This window comes from Drosophila obscura, unplaced genomic scaffold (genome assembly GCF_018151105.1).
Source record: "Drosophila obscura isolate BZ-5 IFL unplaced genomic scaffold, ASM1815110v1 contig_4, whole genome shotgun sequence".
NCBI lineage: Eukaryota > Metazoa > Arthropoda > Insecta > Diptera > Drosophilidae > Drosophila > Drosophila obscura.
Window position 1 is genome coordinate 5,293,310 of NW_024542828.1, and position 14,425 is coordinate 5,307,734.

General features: G+C 46.4%; 4 protein-coding genes across 9 annotated transcripts; 2 read left to right on the top strand and 2 right to left on the bottom strand.

Moving 5' to 3' along the window:
* The first annotated feature begins 571 nt into the window (after nucleotides 1–571).
* Nucleotides 572–3,912, top strand: LOC111073028 (aryl hydrocarbon receptor nuclear translocator homolog). Of its 2 annotated transcripts, none has more exons than XM_022365151.2 (2): nucleotides 572–707; nucleotides 835–3,912. In XM_022365151.2, the coding sequence occupies exon 2, from the start codon at nucleotides 930–932 to the stop codon at nucleotides 2,868–2,870; it is 1,941 nt and encodes a 646-aa protein (XP_022220843.2). In that variant the 5' UTR covers nucleotides 572–707; nucleotides 835–929; the 3' UTR covers nucleotides 2,871–3,912. The 2 variants fall into 2 exon arrangements, with proteins under 2 accessions (XP_022220843.2, XP_022220850.2); XM_022365158.2 differs by having other exon boundaries at nucleotides 652–667.
* On the bottom strand, nucleotides 3,823–5,261 carry LOC111073041 (abasic site processing protein HMCES). The gene is made up of 3 exons (XM_022365168.2): nucleotides 5,097–5,261; nucleotides 4,397–5,042; nucleotides 3,823–4,342 (listed from the first exon to the last, which is right to left on the bottom strand). The coding sequence occupies exons 1-3, from the start codon at nucleotides 5,114–5,116 to the stop codon at nucleotides 3,932–3,934; spliced, it is 1,077 nt and encodes a 358-aa protein (XP_022220860.2). The 5' UTR covers nucleotides 5,117–5,261; the 3' UTR covers nucleotides 3,823–3,931.
* Nucleotides 5,262–8,240: 2,979 nt separating this feature from the next.
* On the top strand, nucleotides 8,241–12,101 carry LOC111074742 (E3 ubiquitin-protein ligase Kcmf1). Of its 5 annotated transcripts, none has more exons than XM_022367665.2 (7): nucleotides 8,241–8,285; nucleotides 9,507–9,745; nucleotides 9,828–10,252; nucleotides 10,359–10,619; nucleotides 10,723–11,016; nucleotides 11,092–11,303; nucleotides 11,383–12,101. In XM_022367665.2, the coding sequence occupies exons 2-7, from the start codon at nucleotides 9,730–9,732 to the stop codon at nucleotides 11,966–11,968; spliced, it is 1,794 nt and encodes a 597-aa protein (XP_022223357.2). In that variant the 5' UTR covers nucleotides 8,241–8,285; nucleotides 9,507–9,729; the 3' UTR covers nucleotides 11,969–12,101. The 5 variants fall into 5 exon arrangements, with proteins under 5 accessions (XP_022223357.2, XP_022223366.2, XP_022223385.2 ...); XM_022367674.2 differs by lacking the exon at nucleotides 8,241–8,285 and adding an exon at nucleotides 8,809–8,883; XM_022367693.2 differs by lacking the exon at nucleotides 8,241–8,285 and adding an exon at nucleotides 8,811–8,827.
* A 222-nt stretch (nucleotides 12,102–12,323) lies between these two features.
* Nucleotides 12,324–14,411, bottom strand: LOC111074766. Its single transcript, XM_022367705.2, has 3 exons — nucleotides 13,918–14,411; nucleotides 13,651–13,842; nucleotides 12,324–13,585 (listed from the first exon to the last, which is right to left on the bottom strand). The coding sequence occupies exons 1-3, from the start codon at nucleotides 13,960–13,962 to the stop codon at nucleotides 12,545–12,547; spliced, it is 1,278 nt and encodes a 425-aa protein (XP_022223397.2). The 5' UTR covers nucleotides 13,963–14,411; the 3' UTR covers nucleotides 12,324–12,544.
* Nucleotides 14,412–14,425: the final 14 nt, after the last annotated feature.

Below are 14,425 nucleotides of genomic sequence, written 5' to 3' on the forward strand. Positions count from 1 at the left end.
CCATTAAATACTGACAACAATATCAGAAAGCTATGCTGGTTTTAATTGTGGGCGGAAAATGGGTGGGAAATTAATGGACATTCAAGCTGAAGGCGTTACTAATTATTCATTAGCAAACAAGAAGATATAGCAGCCACACGCGCAATGTTCTTAGCACTCTTAAAGTTCAGACTTCAAAGCAAAATTTTGAGTTAAATGATTTAAAATAATACATTTTAAATAAAAAACGATCATTTCGATGTTACCATCGTCAAATGTTACCGTGTAGTTAACATGTAAAATCCCTATTCAGTGGTATTTCTTGCTGACCTTTGTTTAAACCATCTTTTATCAACAAAATTCCATTAAAAAGAGTACTTCAAATAAACCAATCTGAAGGAAAATCGTTTACTTTATCAGATAAAATTAAATGTTCCGTGCGGAGGATCCTAGCTGGCTAGCAATCATAAACCGAATATCAAAATCGAGGTATATGATTTCCGATCATGGACAAAAAATACCCACTACCCCAGTGGGTATTTAAATATATAATTTTGGTATATTTCTAAGAGTTTACTGGTATTTTGGATTGGTAAGGTCACACTGACACGCAGTAAACAGAGATTTTATCGTGTAGAAAAAAACTTGATTTAAACGCTGAAAACGCGCATAAAACAATTGAATAAAGGTGCTTAAATGTGTTTAAAATTACCCCGCTTATATTTAATGTGAGTTGAGCCATGAACAATGGATGGAAAAGTGCTTTCCCGTGCATTTTGCTATAAACACATACACACAACGTAGACAAAATACTAACCCCACCCCCGCCATTTGGCTCTACCAACCATTTTCCAGAGCATAAGCGACCCAAATACAATTAAAGTAGAAGCAGCAGTAAAAGAAGCGGCGAGCGCGCAGAAGAAACGTTTGCCTAATTACGTATTCCAATCATGGACGAGGCGAACATACAGGACAAGGAGCGCTTCGCCAGTCGCGAGAACCACTGCGAGATCGAGAGACGGAGACGCAATAAAATGACGGCCTACATAACAGAGCTCTCGGACATGGTGCCCACATGCAGTGCCCTGGCCAGGAAACCCGACAAATTGACCATACTCCGCATGGCCGTGGCGCACATGAAGGCCCTGCGGGGCACTGGCAACACCAGCAGCGATGGCACATACAAACCGTCCTTTCTCACCGACCAGGAACTGAAGCATCTGATCCTGGAGGCGGCCGACGGGTTCCTCTTTGTGGTATCCTGTGATTCGGGTCGCGTTATCTACGTTTCCGACTCGGTGACGCCCGTGCTGAACTACACACAGAGCGACTGGTACGGCACCAGTCTGTACGAGCACATACATCCCGATGACCGTGAGAAGATACGCGAGCAGTTGTCCACCCAGGAATCGCAGAATGCAGGACGCATCTTGGATCTCAAATCGGGCACGGTCAAAAAGGAGGGACATCAGTCTTCGATGAGGTTGAGCATGGGCGCCCGTCGCGGTTTCATTTGCCGCATGCGCGTGGGTAATGTCAACTCGGACTCCATGGTCTCGGGACATCTCAATCGATTGAAGCAGCGCAACTCGCTGGGACCCTCGCGCGATGGCACCAACTTTGCGGTGGTCCATTGCACGGGCTATATCAAGAATTGGCCGCCCACGGATATGTTCCCCAATATGCATATGGAGCGGGATGTAGACGACATGACGTCCCACTGCTGCCTGGTGGCCATCGGTAGGCTGCAGGTCACCTCCACGGCAGCTAATGACATGAGCGGCGCGAACAATCAGAGTGAATTCATTACACGCCATGCCATGGACGGGAAATTCACGTTTGTCGATCAACGCGTGCTCAACATTTTGGGCTACACCCCGACGGAGCTGCTCGGAAAGATTTGCTACGACTTCTTTCATCCCGAAGATCAGAGCCACATGAAGGAGAGCTTCGATCAGGTGCTCAAGCAGAAGGGACAGATGTTCTCGCTGCTCTACAGGGCACGGGCCAAGAATTCCGAATACGTTTGGCTGCGCACCCAGGCGTATGCCTTCCTCAATCCCTACACCGATGAAGTGGAGTACATTGTGTGCACGAATAGCTCCGGGAAGACCATGCACGGTGCACCCATTGACGCCGCTGCGGCCCACACACCTGAACAGCAGCAACAACAACAGCAGCAGCAGGAGCATGTCTATGTGCAGGCACCTGGCGTGGATTACACACGCAGGGAGCTCACTCCCGCGGGCAGTGCCACCAATGATGGCATGTACCAGACCCACATGCTCACCATGCAGGCGCCAACGCCACAGCAGCAGCAACAGCAGCGTCCGGGATCGGCTCAAAACACACCAGTGGGATATGCCTACGACACAACACATTCGCCGTATAGCGCAGCGGGCGGTGGACCCTCGCCACTGGCCAAGATCCCCAAGTCGGGCACATCCCCTACGCCCGTGGCGCCCAATGCGTGGGGCGCACTGCGTCCGCAACAACAGCAGCAGCAGCAACAACAGCCCGTCACCGAAGGCTATGCTTATCAGCAGACCAGTCCGGCACGGTCACCGAGTGGGCCCACCTACACGCAGCTAAGCGCTGGCAATGGCAATCGGCAGCAGCAACCGCAGCCGCAGGGACCATATCAGCCAGCACCGCCGCCTCCGCCACCGAATGCGCCGGGCATGTGGGACTGGCAGAATGCAGGAGGTCATCCACATCCTCCCCATCCGACGGCACATCCGCATCACCCGCATGCACATCCCGGTGGACCAGCAGGTGCCGGACAGCCCCAAGGTCAGGAGTTCTCCGATATGCTACAAATGCTCGATCACAGTGCACCCACAACATTCGAGGATTTGAACATCAATATGTTTAGTACACCATTTGAGTAATCCCTACAGTCCAATCCAAAACCACTCTATCTGCAGCGTCTCTCTCTCTCTGTCTCGTCTCTCTTGACCATTTCTCAAGTGCAATCTATCGGAAAATTGTTGAAATAATTCAGCCAAAACGCAGACGCATGGTAATCTCGTAAATAGCAATTTAAGTACATAACGATGTGGCACGTACGCAACAATTCCGATATTCGTATCTTTCTTTTTTGTCGGTCCCCTTCCTTCTCCACCCGCTTATTCGCAAAAGCTAAAGGTATTTATGTACAATTAAAGTATATACACAAGAGCGATAATATGTATTCAGAGCCTATGAATTCTAAGCGATTTCTGTAACAAATGGAATTGTTTTACGAGCTTCGGCCTGGGAGTAGAATTCTCTCGTATCTTCTTTTCTCATTAAGTGCTCCAAACATTAAGCAAATTTTCAAGTTCATATGCAACTTATACATTTATAAATACATATACAAATCGTAGTTTAATATACGCAAATTGTTAATTTTAAGCTAAAACAAAAAAAATAGCCTCCCGCCTGAAATGTATTGGCTCCTCCTTCTCCATGCCCTCCATCACTAACATTGACCCCAATTCAAATTCTCCCATTAATTTCGCTCGCTTTCTGCGAATGCAAAAAAAAGTATATCACTCACACACACACACACATGTGCATAGATTCACTTATAAACAAATTCGCTTAATGTGCAGATTTTATTGCAGCGACAACAAAAACGTCAGAACTTTCAAGCTCAATACAGTGGCGCTCAAAATTGAATTGCACCTCCTATATACAGTGGCGGCATAAACTACATTGCCAGCTACAAGACGAATACACATACACCCCCATTTAATTATGACAAGCTAGTTAATTAAGCGAAAACAATTCAAGAAACAAATTTTAAACAAATCTGTTAGTCGCTAAGTTATCCCCCTTTTTGTAATTAAGCCACAAAATCAACGATTATGCTTAGAGTTTTTTGGTATTGAGAACAAATATTTCGGTTTTTAATGAGAAATAAACTTAATGTACTACTAAAAAAAAAAAAATCTGAAGGAATACGAGTTTATCGCTCAGCGGACTTAACTTCGCCTTCGCAGCTGCCACAGCTACGTTTCTGGGCTGCCTTTTTGAAATCCTTAAAACGCGGACGCTTGGCAGGACTGTCATCAGGCGCTGCATCTGGGGATGATTTGCGCTTCATTGCACCATCTTTGTCCTCCTCATCACTGGGGTCGCTCTGCTCAGCCTTGATTTGCTCCTCCCGCTTTTTGCGGACATTTAGCCAGGCCATCATGGTCTTGTTCATGGGTGGCTTGGCGGGCTTTGCGGCCAGCTCGATGGGTTTGTTGCATTCCTCACTCTTGTTGCGCGAGTTGTTCACCAGCTTCGTGACCCGATGCCATTCTAGGGACTTGGCAGGCTGCAAAGTAGCCAAGGCCTGTGAATCGCTCACCCGCTTAAAGTCCAGCCAGTCCTGGTGATACCACAACATTAATTGCATATAAAATAAATTATTTTTGTGACTCACATTCATTTGCTGCTCGGTTTCTAGTATGGCTGGCATTCGGTAATGCATCCAGTCCATGATTTTGCTAGACTGGAAGGTAATAATACTGTAGCTATACATTTTGTCGCCACACTCATCCTCCCACACATCAAAGAGCCCAGCCATGCGCAGGAGCTTCACATTCGATGGTGTCCAAGTGGTCTTGTCGTATATCTTCACATCGCTCTCTTGGGGAACAAAGATCAGGTAGGCTTCCCGCTCAGATGGTTTCTTGGCGGGACCAGCCGTCTGCCATTCGTAGAAACCTTCGCAGAGCACCACACACCGTTGGCCCCGTTTAAAGGGTCCGCGATAGAGTTTTGAGTCCATCAGATGCTCCAGCCGACAGTTGTTGGTGGTGAGGCCGTGCTTGCGGTAGTCGCCCTTGTGCCAGAATGGGATCATACCCCACATCATGGGCATCACAGTGCGAGCACATTTCTGGTCCTCTTGGTCCGAGAAGTGGGCAGCAGAAACAACAACAGGCGTTATGTCCGTGGGGGCTATATTATACGATGCCTCGTAGCGTCGACCCAAGTTGAATTCCGCGCGCCACTCTGGCGTTTCCTTTTTAACGCTGCTGTTTTGATATTTACAGGCACACAGTACCTGATCTGGATCTAGGGTTCTACCGACGATATTAGCAAACTAGCAGAAAAATCATTTAGTTTTGGGAACTTACAAGCAAGTTCGTCCGCACATCTGGATATTGTTGTTATTTATTCGACACCGATAAGTCCAGGGATGAAGTAAAGAAATCGGTTATCTATTGTTTTTTAAATATATTTATTTTTTTATTCGTATTTATCGATCTCGTCAAAGATTTCGGTTATCCATTGTTTTTTAAAGACATTGGCGACACAGGTGTGGTTGGGGAGCCTGGGAACAGCTTCCTGTTTACTTTTTTTTAAACGCTGCCACGGCGCACTTATTTTTATAGCAAACATATATTGTTCCTCGCCGATCAGTCCTGTAATCAGAGTCTTTTTCTACGGGAAATAGGTTCAGCAGCTCACTCTCAAGTGCACGACACTCCTTGAGGGTGAGTTTCTGCTCCCTTAGTAAGAAATGATCGGCGATGGTGTTAATCGCTATCTTCCTCATCTCCGGTGTTAGTGGCTCTGGCTGCCACGCAGCCGTTTTTCCCACTGTGTCACTGTTTGCCGCGTAACGGGATTTGAACACATGCAACACTCTGCGAGTGGATTCTGAGATTTGCGAAATTCTGTGCAAAACGCTGTGTGTTTACTCGTGATTTATATTTTGTGGTGCAAATTTAAAATGAATCTGGAAGAAGTATTTACATGCCACCCACTATTGGCTGGAAGGAATACGTGGAGCGGGAGTCCCACATAATGGAATGGGACTGCGGGATCATCAATATGGTGTCCACTTGCTCTCTTTGTTGCATTTCAGGGTAATCGATTGAAATAATTTGCATGGTAGAGAGGAAGGTTTCCAGACAGGGTGGCAAGGCCGAGGTTGAAGGGATAGTGGTGAGCGGATGGTGGCGCCCCCTAGTCGGGCGATCTTAAAACTATGAGATCCGCGCGCTCTTGAATTCCCTTGTGGAGAGAGGAGAGCCGGTGTCCCGGAGCCAATTCACCCACACACGCTTAAGGGGAGAGAGAGCGGTTACAGGAAGAGTAGGCCATGCCCTTGAACCTGGTTCAAGGGCAATAGAAGAGATCGATGGGGCTTGGCGACCAACGATATAAAGCTTAGGCTTAGGCTTAGGACAGATCAAAAAAATCGTTGGCGGAAGACGGTACAAAAAAAAATCGGTTACGGATCGGGTCTCAGAGAAATAAAAATAAAAAGAATTAGAAAGTGAGTGAAATGAGGATGGGTAGTGGTCATCACTCAAAGTGAATTTTTTTTGTTTTACGTTTCCTCGAATAGCAAGGAGGAAGTAGAGCTGCCTAGCGGGACCGATGCGGATATATTAGAAAAGCTGGAAAAAAAAAGGAACAAAAACTGTGCCCAGTTCCGCCGTCCTGTCCACAGCGGCATGGTCCTTCGCCCGGCCTAGAAGTGGACCCCGGAATATCGTCCCCGTCCTCCAGCAAAGATGTTATTAAACCCTATTTAAATACCTACATATAGTTTAGAACCCACTAAGCCGTCGCATATCTGTGTATACACTTATTTATTTATTTACCGTTAATTATATTTATTTATTTGTTCTTATATATGTAATTGTCACTATTTATAATTATTTATTTATTTAATCATAGTTAATTTGATACGCCCATGCCCATAATTTAGGTCACAGAAAGGAAGAGGTTAGGATGGGGATTAGGAGGTCGACCTAAACCAGCTAGGAGTTACAGAATACAAAAAGAATGTGTGAAAAATGTTATTTAAAGTGAAATTATAACGTTTAATATGAATTGCTAGTGTGTTTAGTATGGGGGGAAAGGGGACCACAGCGGCGAAATGGAGATCGGCCGCTACACTTGAGGAAAAGAGGAGATTTGTAGTTGTTCCGCGTCGGAGAGATGATTGTCCGTGAGGTTTAGTGTAAAGTCCGTTGGTTTGTTTTGAATCGTCGTTTTGTTGTCATATTTGTTCGAGATGCCCGAACAGCTGGTTTGTTGTGCGACCTGGGGGCCTGGGAAAAACCTATTCCTGAGATGACTGGCTAGCCGGCCTTGCCCCACCACTAAAACAGGTTCGTAACATCTTTTAAGGATCAGCCATTTCTCCTGATTTTCGACGAATACAATTTTACCCACATTCCCAACGTAAGCTTTATTATATTATCTTCTTAATTAGTATCAATAGCCGAGTCGATATAGCCATACCCGTCTGCCCGTCTGTCTGTCTGTCCGTCTTGTTGAGCGCCTAGATCTCAGAGACTATAAGAGCTAGGGCAACCAAATTTGGTTTCCAGACTCATGTGATATCACACTGCTACAAGTGTATTTCAAAATTTCGCCCCGCCCCCTTCCGCCTCCACAAAGGACGGCACAATTTTAAAGATACGATAAAACTAAAACGCAGTTTCGTAGAGAATGTAGAGAAGATATGGATCTACCAGATTGCCGAATCTGAATCAGATCGGATCATAATTATAGCCAGAATGAAGAAATAAATTTTCAGTTGCTTCCCCCGCCCCCTCCTGCAAAAGAAACACTACTCATTCTCTTTCTCGCTCGCACACTCTGCCGCGTTCAGTGCGCGAGCAACCCCTAGCGGAGGAGATGTAGAATATAAATGGTACATCTATAATCTACATGTTAGATGTAAAATATACATTGTAGATGTAGATGTAGATAGCAGATGTAGCAAAAAAAAGTAAAATGTAAAATTTTTGTAACTTAGTTAGTTTTCGCTTACTATGTCATCGATTATGTTCCTAGGACATCCCTGTGTTAAAGTAAACAGCCCATCGTATGGCAGGTCATCGCTGAAACATCGCTGACTCGTACTGCAGGGTATTTTGTCGTGCCTGTGTACGCACATGCATTTGCAATTTTGGACTTGCTTTCGCATCTCGTCATGAATCGAACATGTCGAAAAAATGCCGAACGTCTCAGGTCCAACAGCCGAAGACCTGGGGACCTGGGACAGAAAATTCAGCTGCGACACGTTCGGTGTATGACCTGGCACATCTATATTCTATATACTCTATGGTTAGTGCTTAAGCTTTCGGAGCTATCACAGCGAAGCAGAAAATACGTTTTGGGTAAATACCGACGGCGGTATTTTTATTGAAATTTAGTATTTGTGGCCTGAAGCTGTACGGTAGCACTGCGGGTCAGGAAAAGCTTTTCACTCGACAAAAATTTATTTTCATTTCAATTATTAATTTGAGTGCTAGTGCATTAAAGTTACGATAAATTAGACATTACAGCACCATAGCAAAGTATGTTGACGTATCCCCCCACAAGTAATACCAACACTAACAAGCTTGCATGTCAAGAAAACTGTTGACTGCAAACTGCAGCACAGAAGCAGCCACACCAACAACAATAACATCATCATCGACAACTTCTTGTGTATATGGGCTATGAAAAGTTCGCGATGAACAAAAGATTTCAGAGCAATTTGCAATTGCGTAGCATGTGTCATAGCGGTGCAAGTCAATGTATATAAGGAGAAGAATGTGGACAAGAATTGCGCGGTGCCTGTGAATAACGTGCGAAGAACGCAAGAAAAGCATTCGACGCATAAGCTTATAAATAGTGACAAACTACAACAGCACAGCCTACTGTTATTCGCAGCTGCTCAAAGTTCTCATCCAAGGGAGCTTTCTGCGACAAAAAGAAGACAAATATCGCATAAAGCGTTGCCATATATCCGTGAGAAAAAGCGTAATAGCCGTGCTTATGGCATGATTAGGAAAATCTGCAATTTCTGTATAGCTGCAAATGTTTATAAACAATACACCTATTGCCGTGCTTTTATGTGGGTGTGCGGAAATTTTGCGCGATACTACGAACTTGCGCATATCTACAGTTCAGGTTCAGTCAGCAGTGGTGTGGTCACAGGCGGGGGGTGGCGATTGCGAGCGACAGGGGAAAAGCCCACGACATCCACGAATGAGTTGAAAATTTTCGCGAAACCAAAAAGTTAAAAATAAATGTTTACTGTGCTCGTGTTTAACGTTAAAATGGAGGACAAAAGCTGAAAGAGAAAAGGGAAAACTGCAATTGCCCCGTCACCCGAGCCCGTATTCAACAAAGTGTTAAATGTAATTTTTACGAATGGCTCGCGCTCGATTGTATTGAATAATTTCAATGTTCGGTCGGGCCAGCTTGTGGGTGATACGACGGTGGGAGGGTTATACCTTTTTCGAAAGGCACTTCGAAAAGAAAGAACCGTAATCGTGTGGATGAGAAAGCATGGTGCGAAGAAAAGACACATAAAAAAGTGTATGTGTGTGTGTGTGTGTGGAAGTATGGAGAAACACTGAAAAATTAAAAGTGCACAGACCGCGAGAAAACAAGAGATGGCAAAAATGTCTAGGTATCCCGGAATGGGTTGGATGCTATGCCGCTTCTCCTACTCTGAATTTGTTCTTTGTTTTCAGTCTGCGTGTTTTATTTATGGTAATTAAAAACAGCGAAATGCCTCTCTCTTATAGCTCCTCTGCATCCTAAATGTCTACAACATAGCAATCTCAAACGAATCAACCAAAATCCTAAACACACAGCCACTGAACCAGCAGCACAAGTCCAAACAATCATCGGCAAATCATCAAAACGGCGTGAAGAGAACCATAGAACAGATCCACATACCCCATCTTCTTCTGGCACTTGTCAGCGGGAGAGGCTCTGTATCGCGAAGTATAGCCTTGCTGCCGTATAATGAGTCGACATGAAGGTACCACTCCTTACTCCATATTATCCAGATCAAATATCTTACTAAACTGCAATTATCGCCATCCACCCCCCACCATATCCAGGTGTCAGCTGCGATTCATGTCTCAAGAGCAATTTCAATGGACGCCGCTACAAGTGCTTAATCTGCTATGATTACGATCTATGCGCCGATTGCTATGAGGAAGGCGTCACCTCCACTCGCCATCTGGTCGAGCATCCCATGCAGTGCATACTCACCCGTTCCGATATCGAGCTATATTTCGGCGGTGAGATGCTAACATCGGATCAGCCGCAGAGCTTCACGTGTCCCTACTGCAAGAAGATGGGCTTCAGCGATGCCACGCTGCTGGAGCATGTCTCTGCTGAGCATACGGAGACCAGTCTCGAGGTGGTATGTCCGGTCTGTGCCGGCCTACCGGGCGGTGAGCCGAATCTAGTCACAGATGACTTTGCCGGTCATCTAACATTGGAGCATCGGCAGGGACCACGCGAGCTAATATCCTTTTTGATATCCTTTTTTAAACAGTATTCCATTAGATGTATTCGATTAGTTGTAAGCTTTCAGCCCATTGCCATTCTCTTCTGTTGGTTTCACTTAACGTTATAGATAATACGATGAGCCCTCTGCCATTCGTCATGGCGGTGGCGTGCGTCGCATCCCTGGACGCACTCTCGGCGGACCACGAACGCGTCGTTCCAATATGCACTTCAGCTCATCGAGCGGTCTGTCGGCCTTGTCGCCCTCGGGTCGGGAATCGGTTGATCCCATTGCGGAATTGCTCTCTCAGCTATCCGGCGTTAGACGCGGCGGCCCACCTACGTCGCAATTGCAGCAGCTACAGATGCAGATGCAGTTGGACAGGCAGCAGGTGACGGTAAGGGGACGCTCCCATCCTCTAGCTATCTATATTTCTGTGTGTTTTTGTGTGTATAAGGAAATTGCGACTTTTTGTGCTTTTGTTTTGTGCATTATTCTAGGCATCGCGCCAAATCGATCGGCTGCCAAGGCGTGCGCATCCCATAGTCTCAACATCGAATTCGAATGCCGCCATGGCCGAGGTGATCAGCGGCGGCGGCGGTGGGGGAGGCAGTGGCGCAGTTGGTAGTGGCAGCAGCAACAGCGGCAGTGGAGGGCTAAGTGGCAGTGGTGTGACCGCACCGCACAACCTGCGCACCACCGAGTGGCCGGTGACAGCGAGCTTCACAACATCGGCCAGCAATCATCAGCAGACTCAGTCGAGTCTGGCCGCCAATAGCCTCAACGCCAGAGAAGTAGTTCATACCTCTAGCCCATATACCATGAGTGAATTTTCCACTAATCCGCTCTGTCCACTATCATCCTTGCAGGCGGTCGGCGCCACTAGCAGCAGCTCAAACAATGCCCTCGGAATTAGTGTGGGCGTCGGTGGTGCGCCAAATGGTAACGGCGCAAACGGAGCCACTGGCCAGGCGGTTGGTCAGGGCTCGACAGCTGGCGAGGCTTTGTTGTTGGCCCAATTCATGCAGCCCACACTCACAGAGGCTGAGTGGGCGAATGTGGAGTGCAAGCGGGCAGATCGGTGAGTTTTCAGCGACAGTAATACATACTCTAGTTCTGATGCCTTATTGAATCTCTTTTTTTGTTATCCTGCTTTTTAGCTCCATGTTTGTGCAGTCGCTGCTGCTGTCGATGCTCTGCACAGAGTCCCTGGACTTGAATGCTTCCAATGAAAGCATAGATGGCATGGCCAAGAGTGATAATGTAAAAAAGGGGCAACAACAGCAGCAGCAACAGCAACAACAGCAGCAGGAGGAGGAGGACACCCTGCTGAACAACAATGCTGATGTGGAGCAGCAGCAGCAGGCACAGCCAGCGATGGTGCGACAGGTGAATCAAATGCAGCAGACCTCGCCCGAGGATTTTGTTTGCGATGAGTATCGCTATAAAAACAAAAAGGCCAATACAACACAAACAAGTGGCACAGCAGGGGGCGTTGTCGGAGGCGGTGGTGGAGGAGTAGCAGGAGCAAATGCAGCCGCTGTTGGTGCGGTTGGTGGAGCTGGCAGTAAGCCAACAACTGATAGAGGCATCGAAAGACGCGGCCGTCCCCCACCAGTAGAGATGGCAACGGGCTCCCAGCCGCCTCAGCAGCAGCAGCAGTCCACGCCGTCAGCTTCCCAGCAGAAATACAAACAGAATGCAAATGCGGCGTCAAACACAAATCAAATTCCCGACACTAGGTAGTGCCTCTGATGATCGATCACAACAGCAAAGATGCATCAACAACACCACATGTAGCTGCAGCAGCCACAAAACAACAAAACAAATCTATCACCACCACTACCACCACCACCACCACCACCACCAGAATCAGAGGAAGAACCACAGCAACAGCAACAACAACTACAACAAGAAACACAGCCGTATATGTAACAACAACAACCAATCGTAGTAGGGGAGAGGAGAGTATTGCTGCTGCTCCCTGAAGGGAAGGGATCCCAGGAGTTCAAGGAGTTCCCGGGTGTTCCGATTCATCTCTAGCAGCTGCCGCCACAGCAATTTCGTCAAAAGGAAAACTATATTATGTATCGTTTATTAAATATATTAAAATTTATATAATTATAAAAAAAAAACAGGATGGAGAGATGTGCAGCAAGAAAATTATTGTAATCATTGAATTAATAATAATTTAAAGAAACCACAAAAAACGAAAAATAATTGACTTGTGTTCTGGCTTCCTCTCCAGCTAATAGTGGCTAAATTCGTAATCAAATTTGTACAATTTATGTGACTAGTAGTTGGATTATGGCATGGCATTTCTCACACTTCAAATCTTTCCACCTCCACGGGAGGCAAACTTTCGAGATCGTAGGCGTTCTGCACTCCACGCGGTAACAGGCAGAAGAGATGCTCCACCGCCTGTTTGACCTGTTGCTCCGAACAGTACGGATTGGCCATGACAATGTGGTAGGCCATCATCCTGGCTAGTTTCTTGAACAGAAATCGATTGGCAATGAGACGCTCCTGAAGCGCAGCCATCAGATTGCGCACAATCCACGGCCGAATGCGGAGGATGCAGCTGGCCAGCAGTACTTCATCCACCAGATCGATAGAGGGACTGGATATTTGGGCAGAGAACTCATCGTCACTGTCCTCGCCAAAGAGTATGTGAAACTTGTGCCGTAGTTTATCCTCACAGCGCCAGTCGGCCTCTAACAGACGGATCAGACAGGCATTGAGACGACGGCGCTGAGCATAAAGTTCACAGGGCCAGCGGCTGGTGCGTAAATCCGTTTCACTGTGCTCTACAGCTGAGTCCAAGGGCGTGGGCGGATCTTCACTTTCGTCTATGCTGGGCAGCTCCTCCAGGATGTCCGATACCTGAGGCTCGTCTGTGGCAGCGGTGCACTCAATCCCGAAGATTTCATTTAAATCGGTGTTCTCATCGCCAAATAGCAGGGCCAACTCCTTGCCGACTGCATCTTCGTCCTCCATTGGCTGCTGCTGCTGCTCTTCCGGCTGCTCCGGCGGGACAACATGCTTGTTGCGACGAAGCTGACGACAGCGGCGACAAGGAAGCTGCTCATTGTTGGCCTCTGATTTTTCGAGTCGGGCCTGAAACAAATCGATTTTCTGGCGCAGCTCGACGCTGCCATAGTCTTCTTCTCCATGGGAATTACTCTGACTGTGACTTAAACTATCATTGGATGGCTCGTTGCATACGGTTTGCGTTGCCTTATCGACCAAACATTGGACAGAGTTTGCTGGCAGTGTATTTTCCTCGCGCCCCATTAGCTGCATGTTTTTGAATAAAACGTTGGCCAGGCGACACTCCTGCGTATTCCTTCTGACGGTGGCTATCTGCGGGTACCCAAATTGCGTTAGCCTTGCAGCTTGAACAGCTCTTTAGGCACTATCTTACGTACCATCTTGACCATGGCTCGCTGATAGATCTGAGCAGCCATGCAGGCTTTGACAGCCATTTCCTCTAGCTTGCTCAGGCTCTGGGGAATGCAGGCCCACGCAGTGGGCTTGTGGTGATTCCTTGACTTCTTTGCCCAGGCGCAGACATTCTCCTGCAACTGGCGCTCCAGATAATGTACATATTGTTTTCGAACCTTTAAAATTTCGGGGATTAAATGTGTGCAGCCAAAACCTCCCCTAGCATAGGCAATTTTTTCTTATTTACATACCACCTCGGTGAGCACCACAAAATCATTGCAACCTTCAAATGCCATGCTTAACAGCTGCCCAGGTTTGTCCACTCCACGGTTTTAATTGACCTTAATCATTCCTTAAGACGTTTATCACGGGCAAAGTGAGCTTTTTCCACTCTCGTCAGTTCAGTTCAAAATAGTAATTTAAACAATAATCAAGTGTTGCAAACAGCTGATTTTTTTTGCAAACTATCGACTCAAAACGATACTAATCGAATGTTAACTTCCAATTTTATTGTTTTTAATTAAAAATTATCAATTTCTTTGTTTTTTTTATTATTTAAGAATCTTTATGCAATCTCACAGGCAGAAATGTTTGTTTATTAACTAATGACTTGTATATTGTCGGGCTACATAGATTGACTGCTCTATACATGCTCGTAGTAAGGCTCTATATATTATATCGGATAATATATTAGCAAAATTGTTAAACATTAACAAAGTTTCACATACAATTCTTTGTTTCTTGCAGAGCCGCCACTGG

What these genes read in the sequence shown, in the direction of transcription:
- LOC111073028 (XM_022365151.2), top strand. Translation starts at nt 930, where the DNA reads ATGGACGAGGCGAACATACAGGACAAGGAGCGCTTCGCCAGTCGCGAG.
- LOC111073041 (XM_022365168.2), bottom strand. Translation starts at nt 5,116, where the DNA reads ATGTGCGGACGAACTTGCTT. An exon ending in ATGTGCGGACGAACTTGCTT is followed by an intron (nt 5,043 to 5,096) that starts GTAAGTTCCCAA and finishes TATCGTCGGTAG; the next exon opens with AACCCTAGATCCAGATCAGG. An exon ending in AAACCGAGCAGCAAATGAAT is followed by an intron (nt 4,343 to 4,396) that starts GTGAGTCACAAA and finishes TGGTATCACCAG; the next exon opens with GACTGGCTGGACTTTAAGCG.
- LOC111074742 (XM_022367665.2), top strand. An exon ending in TGGACAGGCAGCAGGTGACG is followed by an intron (nt 10,620 to 10,722) that starts GTAAGGGGACGC and finishes GCATTATTCTAG; the next exon opens with GCATCGCGCCAAATCGATCG. An exon ending in ATAGCCTCAACGCCAGAGAA is followed by an intron (nt 11,017 to 11,091) that starts GTAGTTCATACC and finishes TCATCCTTGCAG; the next exon opens with GCGGTCGGCGCCACTAGCAG.
- LOC111074766 (XM_022367705.2), bottom strand. Translation starts at nt 13,962, where the DNA reads ATGGCATTTGAAGGTTGCAATGATTTTGTGGTGCTCACCGAGGTG. An exon ending in TTGTGGTGCTCACCGAGGTG is followed by an intron (nt 13,843 to 13,917) that starts GTATGTAAATAA and finishes GAAATTTTAAAG; the next exon opens with GTTCGAAAACAATATGTACA. An exon ending in AGCGAGCCATGGTCAAGATG is followed by an intron (nt 13,586 to 13,650) that starts GTACGTAAGATA and finishes GGGTACCCGCAG; the next exon opens with ATAGCCACCGTCAGAAGGAA.